General features: G+C 46.0%; 1 protein-coding gene across 13 annotated transcripts in view; it reads left to right on the top strand.

Annotated features, from left to right (window-relative positions):
* Window positions 1–20,216, top strand: part of LOC144606839 (nuclear receptor coactivator 7) — a 61,771-nt gene that overhangs the window by 590 nt on the left and 40,965 nt on the right. For 2 of the 13 annotated variants that reach the window (XM_078423251.1, XM_078423250.1), the window contains exons 2-6: window positions 397–507; window positions 6,991–7,161; window positions 7,692–7,817; window positions 12,152–12,168; window positions 12,337–12,600. In XM_078423251.1, the coding sequence (XP_078279377.1) occupies window positions 7,774–7,817; window positions 12,152–12,168; window positions 12,337–12,600 (325 nt within the window). In that variant the 5' untranslated portion in view covers window positions 397–507; window positions 6,991–7,161; window positions 7,692–7,773. Of the gene's footprint in view, window positions 1–122; window positions 508–6,990; window positions 7,162–7,691; window positions 7,818–12,151; window positions 12,601–20,216 lie in introns of those variants that run through there. The other 11 variants (XM_078423262.1, XM_078423259.1, XM_078423252.1 and 8 more) reach the window with 10 other exon arrangements.

Below are 20,216 nucleotides of genomic sequence, written 5' to 3'. Positions count from 1 at the left end.
CTCAGTAGAACACCATTGAATGTATAGACACTAGGAATGTATGGAATTTTTTGCATGATATTTGATTGGTGGTGTGATTACATGACATTTGTTTTATATATTTCATATTAAGAATAAAGTTTATTTTTAACATAGACATTTTTAACATGAATACCCCCCGGCTGTTTTCTGTCCCATGTTTATCCCAGTATTTACCTTATGGTGTTTCAATTATCTTTGTGGGTAAATTGAGATTTATTTGCCCACTCACTGTCAATACGTAAAGCGTTGGGCTGGGCGGTGCATGATTTGTTGTGGTAGGTGATTTGTTAACGCTTAAAACTGCTCACGTCAGTATTTTCGCTTCCTTTCCGTCTTTGTGCCATCTAAAATTCGGTGGCGTGTGGTAAAATGCAGTAATTCCCGGGATCGGCTGAGAATTCATCTGATTGGACTTGAGAAACCATGTAAATGAAAATCCATTGCATTTATTGAAAATCGCAATAGCTAAAATGCGACATGATACAGGTGAGCACAAAAACAGTGACTTCTAATTTTAAAATGTATCTTTTTGGCTTTTATCATGAAGTGTTCTATGTGCTGTGTTTTTTAAATGCTATGTATCTCAATGCTTTTTTGGAAGTGGTATGTGATTGCTGAATCATAGCATCAGATCCATAAATCTGTGCTGCTGTTTTTGAAATAGAATCTAATCTCGCATGCAAGTTGTGATTTTGTAGCAGTAATCATGCTTCTGAGATCATATGCCGGGGTTCAAATCTCACTCCAGACACACGAGAACAAAATTCAAATGCATTACTGAGGATATGCTGAGGAAATTAGATCAAGGATTGTATAATGAAACATCTTATATCTCTCCAGTGATTCTATCGAAACTGTGATAGAAATCTTTCAGATTTCCAACACCTGTATATATAAATATTTTTTTGCTTTTTAATCTGCTCATTATCACTTTGCTTTCTGTGGCTAATCATGCACAAATTATCTATTGCACTTCTACCTTCATAAATATGTATTATAATGGCTGTAAGGTGCATTGAACCTTTGGAGTTTGTACTATGTACCTGTTGTCATGCTTTTAATACATTTTCCAGCTTAATATTTAACTTGCGTATAAAAATGGTTTGTGGTAGAAATGTCTGCATTTCAACTACGATGTGCAAAGGAATTTGTTACAGCACGTTACTGCCTGCTGATCGGGTGAAATAATCTTATCAAAATGTCATGGAATTTCATGATTTTGCAGCACTTCACTTTACCGGCTATATGGTACAACTGAACAAAATTGGAATCTTTCATTCTGCTAACATCCGTAATGTGACGTATCATCTGATTAATAGGGAGCAGAGTACAGCTGAGATAGACACAAAATGCTGGGGTAACTCAGCAGGACAGCCAGCATCTCTAGAGAGAAGGAATGGGTGACGGTTCGGGTCGAGACCCATCTTCACACAATCTGAAGAAGGGTCTCAACCCAAAATGTTATCGATTCCTTCTCTCCAGAGATGTTGCCTGACCTACTGAGTTTTTACGGCATTTTGAATCTATCTTGGGTATTACCAACATCTGCAGTTACTTCCTACACAGATCACAGCTGAGTCCTGCTATGGCCTGAGTTGATGTTCATATCCATCTGATTACCGCAAGGATTCCATGTCTATGAGTGAGACTATTAACTCTTATTATACCTTACATGATTTAAAATGTAAAAACATTTGTAATTCCTGCCACTAAACTTCTTCCTATATTGATAGAAATGGGGATTGTTATCATAAGGTGAAAGAATTGATGACAACAATGGATGATTGGGAAGTCATTTAAGTCATTCCAAAGTGGTATTTTAAGTAGAGGAGAGGGGAAGAAGTTGAGAAATTCCAATGTACCAAAACTACGGCAAAGAAAGGCAAGGACTAGAACAGGTATAATGGATATCAACCATAGTCAAGATCTAACAAAAAGTAAGAGCAATAAAGAATGTTTGGTTAAATTTTGCAGCAGCATAAGGAGAATAGAAGAAGAAGAATGTGACTGAAACATCAGTATTGAGTAAATAGAGAAATATCTTAACATAGCAACAATAGTCAGCCACATGAGGCTGTCAGTAATGGAGATTGCCTCAGTGTATGTGGTTCTATTGCATAGGACAGTGTGCATAATTATTTCTTTCGTATATCAACTACAACAATCAAAAGTGGTAATTGGTGCTTCAGAGTACCATACTTGACGCTTTGCTGCAAATGTTGCCAGTTCCGTAGAACTACCCAGGGTGGACGACGAGGATGTAAAGCAGCTCCCACCCCGTGTGCATAATCATTAAATTAGTAGAAGGGTCTCGACCCGAAACGTCACCCATTCCTTCTCTCCCGAGATGCTGCCTGACCTGCTGAGTTACTCCAGCATTTTGTGAATAAATACCTTCGATTTGTACCAGCATCTGCAGTTATTTTCTTATATCATTAAATTAGTGTTGTTTCAGAAATTCAGTTCTAGCATGCTGAATCCTAATGGCTCAGAGAGGAGCACAATATTTTGAGAAGACCAGTCGCATGGTAGAGTGTGGAATTCATATACGGTGTATTGAAGCTTATTCTGCCTATTTTTTTTACATAAGTTCACCCGATTCTTGATCTTGGAAACATAGAGTTGGATAGATATGCAGCATGGAAACAGATCCTGTGGTCCACATGGCCACACAACCATCAACCACCCACTTTTACATCAATTCTACCCTAAGCTATTTTATTCTACCCATATTCTCATCAATGACTCCCTGGATTCTACCTCTCTTCTATACAGTGGCCAATTAACTCACCCAACCACTTTCTTGGGAGGTTAGAGCAAACCTATGCAGTCGCATAGAAAATGTGCAATCTCATCACACATCGCGGAAGGTCAGGAATGAATGCAGATCACTCCAGCTCTGAGACAATAACTTTAAGTGTGCTGCCCCTTTGATGGATTTTCTAAAGATAATTTTGTAAAATTAGGGTGTGGTTAAAAAGCACAACTAGGAAGTAAAGAGTGAAATCACATTGACATTTTTCTTCTCTGCAAATAGTAACATCAACTTGGACGTATGCTTTATGGGTAGATGAACTCAAATGTTGGGATATTGGGATTTAGTTGGACTTTGTTACAGGTGCCATTAGCACAGATATTCTGCCATTATAGACAAATCTGACACCAGCATGTCTGATCTTTGTGAAGGTTGTTAGCCCATGAGTAATGCTGCCGGCATATTCAAATTTCAGGGTAAAGGGGAAAGGATGACTTGTGCATCCAGCATGATGTAAAAGATGGTAATTTAGGCCGAAGACCAATCCTGGAGAAAATTTGAAATGGTAAGGAGGAGGAAGCTATGCAGAAAGTAATAAAATAGATTAGCAATCCCTGATTTTCATGTCTAATAAAAAATAAGGAGGTCAAAGGCTGATGTTACACATGATAGAATGCAGTTGACAGCATTCTGAAAGCGTTTCAGAGAATATAGTCTCAGGAGAAATTGATGTTTGAAAATGTATTATTTAAAGGTATTGAAAATGTCTAATTTCCTTCATCTTTATGTTGGAAAAGCCAGATTCATATTTCTACAACTTCCACGCTATGCACCTCGATTCCATAAAAAAAACAACCTGGCTATCACTTGAGTTAAACATGGAGCCATGTAACTGTGGGGCGGGGGTGAAGGGGGTGTGAGGAAATGTACCTGCAGCCTGCTACCTAGATTCCAGGGATGAAATAGGGGGGGGAAGGCTAAGGGATAATTTTCTTCAACATTTCAATTTTGATGAATTAAAGGGATAGTCAGATTATTTCTGTTACTTGAGCCATTTACAGCTAGAGGATATAATCACAATCCCAAAGATGCGTACACAAAATAAATTTATAGATCTGCCATAATTTTGTGGGGGCGTGGCTGCGTTCTGCAGCTGCGGCTCACCGGCAGTCTCTGTCTTTTTTTTGTTTTTGTCTTTTGTTATCGTTTAAATGTATGTTTTGATTTATTTTTAGCTCTGTATATGTGGGGGTGGGGGAAACCTTTTCTTCTAATCTCCTCCTCAACGGAGATGCGACCTTTACCGTGTTGTATCTCCGTTCGCGCTACGGCCTAACACCGTGGAGTCGGCGGCCTCCAGCTGGGATTGACCTTGAAGACTGTTTTTGTAAAGCGTATTTGAGCACTTGGAAAATCGCTATATAAAATAAATGTTCATTATTATTATTATTATAATTTTACTGAAAGTTATAACAAGTTTAAGGATGAAGTCATAACCTCCTGATAATCCCTAAATTTATATTTGGCCTTTTCCACTGCCAGCTTTTTATCTTTGCTTGATCTTTTATTTTTCCACCCAAGGAACAATACATCTTCCGAGGCCTACTTTTTTTTGGCTTTTTTTGCTGTAGTTGGCTCATTTTTAGAAGCATTGTACAAGAATTACAGTTGCATTCACAATGGCAAATGGGTTGGAAATGTTATTGCATAATCAACGAGGCGTAATGTATAACAGGGCCTCTCCAACTGTATCCGCATATTGTGAGAAGCTAGGACAGAAATTGCTGAGATCGCGGTAGAGATATTGACATCATTAGTTATGGAGGAGGTAGCAGAAGACTGGATGTTGACTAATATTGTTTATGTATTTAAGAAGGAATGCAAGGATTGGTTGGCATGGATACATTTGGCCAAAGAGCCTGTTTCGGTGCTGTACGGTTCTACGACTGTGCTATGCAATGGAATTTCATCGGAAAACTACTTGCTACATAGGACAAAAAAATTACCATGTTGATTGTGAAATTTGTGTTTCTTTCTGGGTCCTCTGTCTTTATGAAATGCTAATAATGGGGATTCAAGTCTCTTCTACTTAAATCAATTCTAAAAGTCTTTCTTATGAAATAGTCTGATCTTTGAGAAGAGAGAAAATTATTCAACATCTAAACCTCTCCTCTAATCTAAAATTGGTAAAAGGCACATCATGACCAAACCTGAACAAGTCAGCACTGATCTTGATATTCTTGTGAACATAAGAGACAGGAAAAAAAATAGTCTTTTCAGTCCTTCCCAAGAGAACAGGACTGAACTCTTGCATCAACTGTACTTTCCTGCTCCTAATTGCCATAGTTTCAAAACGTTTTATTTAAGTGTTGAATATACTCAGTTACTGAGTATTTATGGCTACATGGGATTCACAATCCTTTGAATGTAGAAATTTTCTTCCATCTCAGTCCTAAATGGTCAATCTTTTGTCATGAGTTCTTGAATATCCAACTGGAGGAAAGAGTCTGTTAGCATTAATCTTGTCAAGCACTTTAAGAATTTTGTTGCCCAGAATGTCTAGTGCACCCAATAGAGATCAGTGCAGTTATGCTCCCACTGGATCAAAGTGATCAGAAACCAGCAGATCAAATGAGTTACTGTGAATGGCAATCCAATGGGTCAGAGGGGAATTGGAGATTGGGTGGGTGTGTAAATTTGAATACCAATGCCTGAGGTGGTGGCAGGGAAGGGAGGGGGTTTAAGACCAATAGTCCATTCTGGGTGAAGAGACTGGAGACTGTTTACTTTGGAATTTAGGATGAGAGGGGATCTTATTGAAACGTGAGATTATTAAGGGATTGGACACGCTAGAGGCAGGAAACATGTTCCCGATGCTGGGGGAGTCCCGAACCAGGGGCTACAGTTTAAGAATAAGAAGTAGGCCATTTAGAACGGAGATGAGGAAAAACTTTTTCACTCAGAGTTGTGAAGCTGTGGAATTCTCTGCCTCAGAAGGCAGTGGAGGCCAATTGTCTGGATGCTTTCAAGAGACAGTTAGACAGAGCTCTTAATGATAGCGAAGTCAAGGGATATGGGGAGAAGGCAGGAATGGGGTACTGATTGTGCATGATTAGCCATGATCACGGTGAATGGCGGTGCTGGCTCGAAGGGCCGAATGGCCTACTCCTGCACCTATTGTCTATTGAGATTGGTGTTGGGTTGGAGGGATTGGGGACTGATTGTGCAACCAGATTATGTGCAGTGGTATTTTCGGAGAATGACAGTTGAACAAACTAGGGAATCGAGGCGATATTTCCACTGAGGTGGATTACTGAATCTGGATGGGGGAGTCATAGATCAAGAGCAGGCTGAAGATTAGGTGTGAGGGGCGAGGTTGGGTGTGGGCAGATGGTGTGAAAGATCAATATATTTTTAAAATAACTCGAGTGTGTATGCTTCCTTTTAAACCATTGTGATTGGACACTGATTTGTGGGAAGGAACCGCAGATGCTGGCCGAAGATAGTCACAAAAAGCTGGAGTAACTCAGCGGGTCAGACAGCATTTCTGGAGAAAAGGAATGGTGATGTTTGGGGTCGAGACCCTTCCTCAGACTGCAAGTTGGGGGGAGAGAGAGAGAGAGAGAGAGAGAGAGAGAGAGACAGAGAGAGAGAGAGAGAGAGAGAGAGAGAGAGAGAGACAGAGAGAGAGAGAGAGAGAGAGAGAGAGAGAGAGAGAGAGAGAGAGACAGAGACAGAGACAGAGAGAGAGAGAGAGAGAGAGAGAGAGAGAGAGAGAGAGAGAGAGAGAGAGAGAGAGAGAGAGAGAGGGAGAGGGAGAGGGAGAGGGAGAGAGAGAGAGAGAGATTGCGAGATTGCGAGATTGCTTGCTTGCTTGCTTGCTGGAAAGAGTATGGGGGTGAGGGGCTGAAAATTGCACTTTGCATCTCCCGCATCCCTTTCAGAGTAGCAGGTGTTTTAGCCTCTTGAGCCTCTTCACTTTAGCTAATTCAAAAGAGAGAATGGCTTTCACATCCCCTTCTCAAAGTGCGTTACAGCCATTGAATTATCGAGATGGCATTGCAATCTTTCTCCACTCCAGACATAACCAGTTTTCACATGCACAGGACTAAAACAAAATGGTGATACATTTACTGATTTTTTTTTTTTTAACCTTTTTAGTTAATTTCTTTTTGAATGATTCCTAACTTGGGTTTTTTTCCTTTCCTGTGCAGTATTTTTACAAGATGTACACATTGGCACCAAGTCACATGGTTAACTTCCTGTTAATAATGAAGCTTACACTGAAGAGAGAAGTGAAACAACGTGCCCTTTAAAATAACTGACATTTTCACTCTGAGGCATTAGTATAATCGTGGATAACAAAGACTGAGGAGGGTGAAACGGTAAGATTATTCTTCTAACGTGAGCATTCATATTTTTAGCAATCTTGAAAGTCTGATAAACTGGTTACTTTACAAACCTGTGCTGCTGTTAGTAAGAATTTCATTTTTCAGTTTTGATATATATATAACAATTAAACACTCTTGACCCTTGGGATAACAAAATTTGAGTACATTAGGCAATTAATTATTTCCAGAATCCAGGCTTACTGCCTGAAGGAATATTGTTTGAATTGAATTCAGTCCTCGAATCTCAACTAAAAGAAAAATGGATAAAACTGTCTTTTACGTGCTAGAGTTGAACTCCTCTTTCCTATCACATTACAAATGGAGGTCTTTTGGCCCATCAAGTCTATGCCGGTTCTCAGGGGAGCAATCCCATTAGTCCCATTCACCTTCTTTATTCACTCGCGCAAGCCCACCATCTTGTCTTTTATTCTTTTTGATATCACCCTACTTTACAGGCAACTTAGAACAGCCAGTTATTCTAAGAAGGGTCTCGACCCTAATCATCACCCATTCCTTCTCTCCAGAAATGCTACCCGTCCCGCTGAATTACTCCAGCTTTTTGTGTCTCTCTTCAATTATTCTAACAACATATCTTTGGGATGTGGAATGAAACGGGAACACCTGGAGAATGAGCACACATCGCACCTGAGGTCAGATTGAACTGGGACTCTGGAGCTTTATTCTCTTTTAGTCAAGAAGTAGTAACTGAGAGTAGAGAAAACATTATGATAGGCAGGGTTTATGTGTTTATGTAGTAGGTCATCTCATCCTCCCCAAAAAATTCTAAAGTACAACAGAAATTATTTGCGGCTACTGAATACAGTAAATTGTTATAATGGACCATTGGGTGAGGGGGGGGGGTGAAGTATTGGGCTGAATGGTCTCTGCTGTAACCGAATAAGGTATTATCATTGTATGTAGATGACACTAACAACTGCAGATGATGGTTGACAAAGTGCTGGAGTAACTCAGCAGGTCAGGCAGTATCTCTGGAGAACATCAATAGGTGATGTTGGGACCCTTCTTCAGGCTGATTCACTCTGCTGAGTTACTCCAACACCTTGTGTTGTTTCACCTTAAAACTGGGCGCCGATGCCACTGGTTTGCACCAGTGAGCCCTTCTTCACCAGCTACACACAGTCCAATTGACAAGGCTGCTGTTGTAGATCATGTTGTAGCCCCTGGCCCTCACCTCTCTCAGAATCAGAATAACCTTTATTGTCATCCAAAAAAACAAGTATTTTGGATGAAATTCCGTTACCCACAGTCCAACAATAAGAGCAATTAAAATAAGCAATTACACACACAATCACAAACCAACACAAAACAACAACAAAAAACATCCATCACAGTGAGTCTCCTCCAGTCACCTCCTCACTGTGATGGAAGGCCAGAATGTCTTTTCTCTTCCCCTGCCGTCTTCTCCCGCGGTCAGGCTGTTGAACTTGCCATGTCGGGGCTCCCGACATTGAAGCCCCCTCCGGGCGGAGAAATTCCCACGGCCTGTTGCAGGCCGTGCCGGACGGTGAAAGGTCCGTGTTGTGCTTCGTGGTCCGGTACCTGTTGTACCTTTAGTGACTCTGGACGGACCACAAGTACACGTGTATAAAAGGTTACATTGCTGGAGCTCAACTCCAGGCTGTTTATTCCGTGGCCACCTGCATCCAGAGTGACCGCCTAATCACACCCATCACTTATATACACAGCCATACAAAGTAGTTTTTGGATACACAAAGTAGTCCCAGCAATATCACAACATCCCCCTTGTCTTATATATTACAACATCCCCCTTGTCTTATATAAAATTGTTTTCTTTACCATTCGAGGGCTAAAATATATTTTTGCAAACAAAACCAATAACACAACTAAACACAATTAAACACAATTGCTTTTTTTCGCCATCATGGTGGTCACTCCTCTGCGGAATTTCACTCATCGCCGGGTGGTCACTCATCTCCGTGTGGTCACTCATCTCCGTGTGGTCACTCATCTCCGTGTGGTCACTCATCTCCGTGTGGTCACTCACTCCGTGTGGTCACTCACTCCGTGTGGTCACTCCACAGATATATACATATATACAAAAGCATCAAATATAATACATTACGCTTTCAGTACACAGATCACTACACAGGTCATTAAACACAAAATATTCATTTTGTTCCATATCTTCCCCTCAAGAAGACGTTCTGTGTAGATCAAACGTAGTGTAGGCTCTAGATGCTCCACCACCATGATTTGCCTGCCACTGCTGGTCTCCCACTGCTGGGCTGGCACTGCTGGGCTCCCACTGCTGGGCTGGCACTGCTGGGCTCCCACTGCTGGGCTGGCACTGCTGGGCTCCCACTGCTGGGTTGGCACTGCTGGGCTCCCACTGCTGGGTTGGCACTGCTGGGCTCCCACTGCTGGGCTGGCATTGCTGGGCTCCCACTGCTGGGCTCCCACTACTGGGTTGGCACTGCTGGGCTCCCACTGCTGGGCTGGCACTGCTGGGCTCCCACTGCTGGGTTGGCACTGCTGGGCTGGCACTGCTGTAATCGCGGTGCGATCGCGCCTCCGCTGCAGTGCGCTCTGGCCCCGCCCACAGGTGCTCCCCGGCAGCTGTCGCTCAACTTTTCGAACGCGCTGCCGCTGGCCCCGCCCACAGGTGCTCCCCGGCTCCGCCCACAGGTGCTCCCGGCAGCTGCCGCGCAATTCCAACGCGCTGCCGCGCTATTCCAACGCGCTGCCGCTGCCTCGGGCCCAGGGCCGACCCGACTCTACGGTCGACACGCCTGGGTGAGTATTTAGTGCCTCGGCCTTACCGGCCGCCGCACCTCCGCGGGTGGTCGGTCCCTCCGGTCGCCGACCCCCTCCGGTCGCCGCACACCTCCGTGGGTGTCGGTCTCCTCCGGGGCTCTCCCGGTTGCCGCACACCTCCGTGGGTGTCGGTCTCCTCCAGGGCTCTCCCGGTCGCCACACACCTCCGTGGGTGTCAGCCTCCCCCGGTCGCCGCACACCTCCGTGGGTGTCGGTCTTACCAGTCGCCGCACACCTCCGTGGGTGTCGGGTCTCCCGGTCTTTCCGGTCACCGCACACCTCCGTGGGTGTCGGGTCTCCCGGTCGCCGCACACCTCCGTGGGTGTCGGTCTCCTCCAGGGCTCTCCCGGTTGCCGCACACCTCCGTGGGTGTCGGTCTCCTCCAGGGCTCTCCCGGTTGCCGCACACCTCCGTGGTGTCGGTCTTCCCCGGTCACCGCACACCTCCGTGGGTGTCGGGTCTCCCGGTCTCCTCCGGTTGCCGCACACCTCCGTGGGTGTCGGTCTTCCCCGGTCACTGCACATCTCCGTGTGTGTCGGGTCTCCCGGTCTTCCCCGGTCACCGCACATCTCCGTGTGTGTCGGGTCTCCCGGTCTCTCCCCCCCGATGCAGTTGCAGGCTTCTAATCTCGGGCCTACACAGGTGCTGGGGCGCGACGTGGGCCTACACGCACCACCCCCAGCAGCTTGCAGCGTTACGTCGCTAACTCGGCGCCGACTACTGAGCAGGTAACTATACCAACTCATACTGGCTCTGTCGGGATGCACTCCAAACATCCCGTACCGAGCTGGAAACTTTTCTTTGTTTTGTTTCCCTTCAGGGCTTTTTTTTCTTCTTTTTTTTCTTCTTTTTAACCTTTTCTGCTCGGGCATGCTTCATTCCCTCCCTAGGCGAAACACCAAGCCGCTGCCACCATGTTGTGCTTCGTGGTCCGGTACCTGTTGTACCTTTAGTGACTCTGGACGGACCACAAGTACACGTGTATAAAAGGTTACATTGCTGGAGCTCAACTCCAGGCTGTTTATTCCGTGGCCACCTGCATCCAGAGTGACCGCCTAATCACACCCATCACTTATATACACAGCCATACAAAGTAGTTCTTGGATACACAAAGTAGTCCCAGCAATATCACAACAGTCCGCAGCGGGCCGACCCAAGCCCTGTGATTCGGGGCGAGCGAAGACGCTGCCGGAGCTCCCGATGTCAGAGCCCACCCAGAGGGCTGCGAGCTTCCGATATCCATGCGGCCCGCGGCCGAAGCCTCCGAAGGCGAGTCATAGCCACTCTCGCAGCGCCACCACAGCCTCCGAAGGCAGCTGCTCCGCAGATGGTATGTTCGGTCCACGGGCTCTGCGAACCAGAGCCCAGGTGGTCCCAGGTGGATGCCACCAGCTCCAGGTGTTTGGCCGACGGTAGGCCGCAGCGGGAACGGAGACATGTCCCAGAAAAAAGGTCGCGTCTCCGTTCGGAAGAGACAATTTTACAGCCCCCCCCCCCCCCCACACAGTACACAACCACAAAAAAACACTACATCACATCTAAACACTACAATTAAGACAAAAAATAAAAAACACAAAAGACAAACGGACTGCAGGTGAGCTGCAGCTGCTGCGCAGCGCCGCCACTTTCTGTCCTCTCTTCTGGCCGCTGCCACCGACAGGACATGCTCGGTCACCGTGGGGTTCCCTCCCCTTTCACCAGCTGCCACTTCCTGTCGGCCATCGTTATGTCCACGCGGCCTTCCCACGATCCACCGCCACTCCCTCTTCCTCCCCGGCAGTTACCAACATCTTTGAAGGTGGAGTATGTCAGTGACTCCATGGGAGGAGGAGGAGGCAGTGGAGAGTTGGGGGAGAGGCCGAGTGGACAGAGCAAGGGAAGGAGGAGGAGGCAGCAGTGGGGTGGGGAGTGGACAAAGTGACAAAATGTAGGAGGACAAGTCATTACATTTATTTAAAAGAGAGGTAGATAGTCAGGATCATTTTGAATGGTGGGGCAGGTTTGAAGTGAGGAACCTCACTTCCTATTCCTGTTTTCTGTGCTTGTTCATTTCCTATGTTTTGCTGTGAAAAACCATGACTATTGAGGCAAAAATAGTAATTATCCAACATCTTTGAATCTAATGACTTTCATCCTAAAATACTTGTGTATTCTAATTTCATAGAATGTCCCATGTCCTTTATTTCAGGTCGCAGCTCTCTTCTGGTGAGTTAATCTTTAGTGGTAAGATCTTCATGTCACCACAGGGTGTCCTTGCAGTTCAAAGGTGCAGAGTCAACATTAAAGCTTTTGGAATAAATATGGCCAATCCTTTTACATTTTCATCGTGGCAGAGTTTCTAAGTAACCATCAAGCAAATATTCTATCTTGTAGACTTACTGACATTTGGAGGGTTCTATGGTGGAGTAACAAGAGCAGAATTTGCTCGGAGCTTAAGTGCGCAATTTCTTTCTACAAGATCAAAGAAGAAATTTAAGCAAACTAAAGTCACCACAATAAAGTCTCCAGGGACAGAGCGTAAGAACGAGATGGCCTCTGCATTTAACAAAGCCATTATGTTAAATGTAGCTTATTCCACACCAGTATTGAATCCATCAGGAAGGCAGAAAACTGATCTTCACCAATTCTACACAGCAGGTATTTATATATATATTTACACTTGTATGTATTCATGTGTGACATATACTATATTAAAAAAAAAAAAAATAGGAGTTAAGGAGACCAGTTTGTAATTTCACCAAGTTTTTGCTATATCTTTTTGAAGACATTGATTCCAATATCTCGCTAGTTCCTCTGGCCTACAAGGAAATAACTTTTTTTTCTTATGTGGTTCCTTTGGCTTATGTTTCAGCAGAGTTTGGTTGTGTAGCAAAGGCCCTCTCTTGTGCTTTTCTTAAATTAGTTTGGTTGTTTAAATAAGATGTCACCAGCTCGGGCAAGTGTCCTTATTGCAGACAGCCATATTAGGAAATAAAATGAATGGATTTGTGTGGTGTTGCATTTTATTTTAACCCCTCCCCTCGCCCGTTCCTCCCCATCAGGCTGGGAGAATTAAATGCACTCCTTCAACTCTATTTCTTTTGTAGTTGAGACTGGGACATCATATTCTGTAGTGCTGCTGCAGTAAGTATTTTGATCTTCTATCTAGGACATAAAACAAATACACACTCTTGACTTGAGGAAAAATTCCCAGTCTCCTCCTCATCTGCCAGTCATCTTAAAGAGGGGCAAGAGTAAAGTAATTCAGTTGCATTTACTCTCTTTGAAGAGGTAATTAAAGAGGCAAAACTGCCCATACTTTCTGTTCCTCGTCCTCTGTGGTGCTTTAATATTGGTTGAGAATAAGATTGGGTCTGTATGCCCTTCAAAGGTTTCCAGGTAACCACTGTCAACTTGAACAAGATAATAGAAGTAAATATTGCTGATGAATCCACACGCTATTGTGAAATTATTTATTTTACAATTTAAAAGAAGATTTAAAATAATGAATAGTATTTTAGAACGTTGCTGCTTGGTATCAGAAGGGGTTTGTTTTGTTCCTGTTATGCCAGATTTACAACCTGCAAGAACTGGTGAAATAAGGTAATTCTCTTATTTTATTAATGACTGATGGAATTCTCCATATATCTTCCTCCATCCTCTCGATTACAATTCATTTAGGACCATGAACGTGCCTGAAAATAAGACATTTCATAGCCTCAACCACATGATTTATATCGATGGTAATATCTAGGTCCCAAGTGTCAATTACTACAGACACAAGCAACTGCAGATGCTAGTTTATTAAAAAAAACACAGTGCTGGATTAACTCAGCAGGTCTGGCAGCGTCTCTGGAGAACATGGATAGGTGGTATTTTGGATCTGAAACAGAGATGCTGCCTGACCCGCTGAGTTATTCCTGCACTTTGTGTCATCAATTACAGAAACCACAGTTCCCAATAGTCACAACCTGTCAGTGTGAGAAGGATATATACATTTCCACTCTTTGCTTTGCTCAATAAGTAATTCTGTTTCGATGGCAATATATTACTCACAATTCCGCATGCAAGAGTATCTGGGACTGAGAGAATTGTTGTGATATTGCCTGGGACTACTTTGTGTATCCCAAGGACTACTTTGTTTGCATGTGCAGGAGTGCGTATATAAGAGGTTGGTGTGATTGGGTGGTCACTCTGGATCCAGATGACCACGGAATAAACAGCCTGGAGTTGAGCTCCAGCATTGTAACCTTTTATACACGTGTACTTGTGGTCCGTCCAGAGTCACTAAAGGTACAACAGGTACCGAACCACGAAGTACAACATGGTGGCAGCGGTTTGGTGATTTGCCTAGAAAGGTAAAGAGAAACCCAAGCGGAAAAGGTTCACAAGTCAAAAAAAAAACTATACTATACTACGAAAACTATACTACGAAAATAATTAAACTAGTGCCCTAGGGGAAAGAAACAGAAATAAAGAGTAGTTTCCAGCTCGTACGGGACGCTGGATTGCCTCTCGACAGGGCCTACAGTGTATGTGCACTTACCTGATCTGTAGTCAGCGCTGAGCTGCCGACGGGACGTTGCAAGCTGCTGAGGGAGGTGTGTGAAGGCCCACACCGACGACGACACCGTCACCGACAGGGACCGGTGAGACCCGACATCGCGGGGGAGTGCAGAGACCGGTGAGACCCGACATCGCGGGGGAGTTCGGCGACCGGAGGGACCGACCACCCACGGAGGCGCGACGACCGGTAAGGTCGAGGCACTGCATCCTTACCCAGGCGCGGCGACCGGTGAGTCGGGAAGGCCCTGGGCCCGAGGCAGCGGCAGCACGCGTCGACTGAGCGGCAGCGGCCGGGAGCACCTGTGGGCGGGGCCAACGCGCACCGCAGCCGAGGCCCGATCGCACCGCGGTTACAGCGGCTGGGAGCTGCATCATTGCGAGCCCATCGTTGGGAGCCCATCGTTGTGGGCCCATCGTTGCGAGCCCATCGTTGCGAGCCCATCGTTGCGGGCCCATCGTTGCGAGCCCATCGTTGCGGGCCCATCGTTGCGAGCCCATCGTTGCGAGGCAGATCATCGCAGTGGAGCAGCGACCTTCACCCATCTAGAGCCTACGCTACGCTGATCTACACAGCCAGTCTGCTTCTTGAAGGGAAGATTTGGACATTGCTTTGTGTGCTTATCTGTGTGTAATACTGCAAGATTACTGTTTGCATTTGATACTATGGTATATGTATGTTTATTTCTGTGAATGCATATAGTGCTATAGATTTGCTGATAGCAAGGGTTGGGGTCCTGTGATACGGTTGTTTTTGGTTTTGTTTATAATTGTTCAAGTTACCGTGTTTCCGCCATATAGTGCAAATAATATGTCTCGGTTACCTGAAATGAACTGGCAAGTGCTGGACATCCCCACTGAGTTCTCCCTGTTCAAGGAAAGGTTGCAACTGTGCCTGGAAGACTTAGAAGTTGCATCGGAATTTAAGCAGGCCACGAAGATAAAAATCGCTTTGGGAGTGGAAGGCCTTCGTCGTTTGAATGCGTCAGGTCTGAGTGTGGAGGATCGGAGCAAACCGGAGTGCATATGGGCATTTTTTGAGGACCAGCTGAGGACGAAGGTAAATTTCAGGGTCCACAGGTTGGAGTTGATGCGGTATCGCCAGAAGCCGGGGGAGTTGCTTGCTCAGTTTGTGACCCGGTGTCGCGAAAAAAGCCTCCAGTGTGACTTCACTGAGCAGGAGCTCACTGACAGTCATGGAGTTGGTAATCACGTCCACGCCCCATGAAGGTCTACAGCGAGAGCTTATACAGAAGCCTAAAGGTCACACCATTCCAGAGGTGCTTACGTTAGGCAGGCAGTATGAGGCCATTGCAGCGGGCAGACAGCGCATTGCAAATTTAGAGCCCGGGTCTAGCCATATTGATGCTGTCAAGACACGAGGGTCGACGGAACAGAAGTCGCAGGATGAGAGACAAAACCCTTGTGGCTACTGTGATTTGTTTCATAAGCCCAGGCAATGCCCGGCGTATCGCGACACATGCAAGAAGTGTGGCAAGAAAGGGCATTGGGCAAAATGCTGTAGGAATAAAGTGGATCCTGTGCGCCCATCTAAATGGTCCAGGGGCAAATACAAGCGAGTTAACGAGGTGCAGCAGCAGTCCCATGACGGTGATGCATCGTGCTGTGACAGTCAAGAGGAAGGATCGGATATGTATGTCCATAATATCACCATTTCAGGTATGGACAGGATGCCTCCAATGGGTGATGAGGCATTTGCGGTGTTGAACATCAAATGCCCGTCAATGAAGGGGCAACATCGACTGAAGGTGAAGATAGACACCGGGGCTGGAGGAAATACTCTTCCCCTTCGGATCATACGAGACATGTATCCCAATGACAAATACAAGCAGCACCTACGACCATGCAAAGTCCGTCTGACAGCATATAATGGGACGGAAATCATGTGTGTTGGAACTATATCCGTTTCGTGCCGATACCAAGGGTCGATGTGGTGTCCTCAGGAATTTTTCGTGGTAGACGTGGCAGGATCCGCTGTCATCGGCCTCCCAGGTATTAAGCAACTTCAGGTTGTCACGATACATGCTATGGGAACAGAGGAGCACCCATCAGATGCTCGGAAGGAGCAAGACAGTTTCAACTCGGTGGGGGACCTAATGAAGAGGTGGCCTAATCAGTTTGATCGGATTGGCAACTTCAAGGGGCCAGCCACCCTTCATCTCAAGGAGGAGGCCACACCACACATTGATGCGCCAAGGAAATGTAGTATCCATCTCAAAGACAAGTTGCGGGCTGAGTTGGACAAAATGGAAGATGATGGAGTCATCCGAAAGGTGACTCACCATACGGACTGGTGCAGTCCAATAACCACCTCCGTTAAGAAGGATGGGTCAATCAGGGTATGCCTAGACCCGAAGCGTTTGAATGCAAGTCTCAAACGTTGCCCGCACAAGATCCAGACACTTGAGGAGATCAATCCGGCTTTTGCCAATGGGAAATTGTTCTCCAAACTCGATGCTAAAGCGGGTTATTGGTCTGTCCGACTTGATGAGGCTAGCCAGGAACTTACCACGTTCCGCACGCCTTTTGGCAGGTATTGCTGCAGGAGGTTGCCTTTCGGTTTGTTGGTGAGTCAGGATATATTCCAGCAGCGTATGGACACGATCATAGAACAGGTTCCTGGATGCGTCTGCATTGCGGATGATATTGTCATAGTGGGATCCACAGCGCAAGAACATGATTATAATCTACAGAAGCTGTTAGAGGCAGCGTCCCGGGAAGGGCTAGCTTTCAACAGTGCTAAGTGCGTAGTGAAGGCTAACTCCATCAACTTCTTCGGGACAATGTATTCAGACACAGGCATTCGACCAGATCTTGGTAAGGTGCAGGACATTCATAAGATGCCAACACCACAAGATAAGGAAGATTTACAACGGTTCCTGGGGATGATGAATTTTTTATCGCCCTACATCCCAAAGTATGCTGACCTGGTCGCCATTTTGAGGGATTTGTTGAAGAAAGATGTCCCATTCTTGTGGCAAGAAGACCACCAAACGGCGTTCTGTAACCTGAAGAGCTGCATACAGGGGGAATCTGTCCTCCAGTACTATCGCCCTGATGCTCCTGTCACCCTTGAGGTAGATGCGTCAATGAAAGGAGTGGGAGCATGCCTTTCGCAGGAAGGACGGCCTGTTGCGTACGCTTCGAAGGCACTGTCTTCATGCCAGTCCAACTACTCCAATATTGAACGCGAGACCCTTGCATTGGTTTTTGGCATCACAAGGTTTCATACATACCTATTTGGGCGGGATTTTAAGGTGCTGACTGATCACAAGCCTCTTGTCACTATCTGCGGCAAACCACTCACGAGTGCCCCACCCCGACTGCAGCGGTTGCTCATCAAGGTGCAAGGATACAACTTCACCATAGAGCACAGACCTGGGGCTGAGATGATCATTGCTGACACTCTCAGCAGGCTGCCCAATCCGGAGAAGACAGAGAGCATAGATCTCGATGTACATGTAGAGAGCATCTTCTTCGACAACATCGAGGACACGCTAGGTGTCGACTTGATACACTTCGGCAAACTCAAAAGGGTGGAGCTGCAGACAGAAACTTGTCGTGACCCTATACTGCATAGGGTTATGCAGTATGTCCATTCCGGATGGCCGGCGACCCTACAGGAGATACCTACCGACCTGCGGCCCTACTGGTCTTTTCGAGATGAGTTGGGCATGTCAAATGGGGCCATTTTCAAAGGACGGCAAGTAGTCATTCCTGAGTCGATGAGACAGGATGTATTGCAGCAACTTCATGTTGGCCACCAAGGCATTGAGAAGACGAGACTTCTAGCGAGACAAATGGTCTATTGGCCCAACATGAACCAACACATTGATGACCTTGTCCGAAGGTGTAGTCCGTGCCAGATGCACATGCCAGAGCAAATGAGGGAAACACTCATGCCACATGAGATACCAGTCACACCTTGGACCAAAATAGCAATGGACATGTTTGAAATTGACAACGTTCAATATCTTGTCATGGTGGATTACCATTCCAAGTTTCCGGTGGTCAACCGACTGACTAGCACCACGAGTGCCATGGTCGCTAATATGGTGACTGCAATGTTTGGTCTGCTAGGAGCACCGACGGAGATCATCTCCGACAATGGTCCACAATTTGTGGGTGAAGCTTTCCAGTCCATGTGCAAGCAATGGGGAATCACCCATACAACGTCGTCGCCTAGGTACCCTCAGTCGAATGGGCTGGCTGAGCGCATGGTACGAACGGTGAAGTCTGTTATCAAGAAGTCCTTGGCAACGAGACAGAGTGTAGCAGCAGCTTTACTCAACTTGCGCACTACACCGATTGATTCCAAGTTACTGTCACCGGCGGAGATGATGTTTGGAAGACAGATTCGGACGCCTCTCCCCACGAACCTTGACATGAACAAGGCATACGAAGGGCAGAGGACCTTTGAGCGACTTGAGGAGCGTAAGCAGAATATGAAGGCACAGTTTGACAGTTCGGTCAAGAGACATGACTTGTTGCCATTGCACGCTGGACAGAAGGTCCGGGTTCTGGATGAAGCGAATCAGGTCTGGGTTCCAGCAGAAGTGAGATCGGTCTGCGACGAACCCCAGTCAAGGTCTTACATTATTGAGACGCCGAATGGAAATCGGTTCAGGAGGAATCGAGTGCAGTTGAGAGATCTTCCACTGGAGAAGCCAGGGGTTGGTCCCCATTGTGTCCCCCCAGACAGCGATAGGGTTGAGACCCAATGTGAAGCGGAGGAACGACCGGCCCGTAATGATGATGGGGATTATGTGACACGCTCGGGACGTGCCAGTAAGAAACCTGCACATTACCGTTGATATTTGTTAATGTTTTATGGTGTTTCAAAAAAACGTTTGTGTTTAGAGTTTGTTGTTACATATATATATATATATATATATTTCTTTTATAAGACAAGGGGGATGTTGTGATATTGCCTGGGACTACTTTGTGTATCCCAAGGACTACTTTGTTTGCATGTGCAGGAGTGCGTATATAAGAGGTTGGTGTGATTGGGTGGTCACTCTGGATCCAGATGACCACGGAATAAACAGCCTGGAGTTGAGCTCCAGCATTGTAACCTTTTATACACGTGTACTTGTGGTCCGTCCAGAGTCACTAAAGGTACAACAGGTACCGGACCACGAAGTACAACAAGAATGCCTCTGAAAATCCAAATCACATCCAGAAGCTCTCCATTATCTATTCAAAGGTTTCAAAGGTCTTTTATTGTCACGTGTACCAATTAAGGTACAGTGCTATGTGAATCACCATACAGCCATACTAAAAAAGCAACAAGACACACAATTACATAAAAGCTAACATAAACATCCACCACAGTGGATTCCCCACATTCCTTACTGTGATGGAAGGCATATAGGCATTTTTCTCCCGCGGTCGGGGCAATCGAAGCTCCCGCAGCCGGCGGTCGAAGCTCCCGCGTCGGGGAGATCAAAGCTCCTGCCTCGGGGCGGTCGAAGCTCCTGCGGCTTGGAGTTCCTGAAGTCGGTCTCTGACCAGAGACCGCGAGCTCCATGATGTTAAAGTCCACAGGCACCTGTGGTGGAGCTTGGAGGTCAATTCCTGGCAAAGGGATCGCGGGCTCCGCGATGTTGAAGTCCCGTGGTGGAGCTCTCGAAATCGGTCTCCAGTAAAAACCGACAACTCTTCGATGTTAGGCCGCAGTGCGGACGGAG

The sequence above is a fragment of the Rhinoraja longicauda genome, chromosome 27 (genome assembly GCF_053455715.1).
Source record: "Rhinoraja longicauda isolate Sanriku21f chromosome 27, sRhiLon1.1, whole genome shotgun sequence".
Lineage (NCBI taxonomy): Eukaryota > Metazoa > Chordata > Chondrichthyes > Rajiformes > Arhynchobatidae > Rhinoraja > Rhinoraja longicauda.
This window is presented reverse-complemented; position numbering and strand designations above follow the sequence as displayed.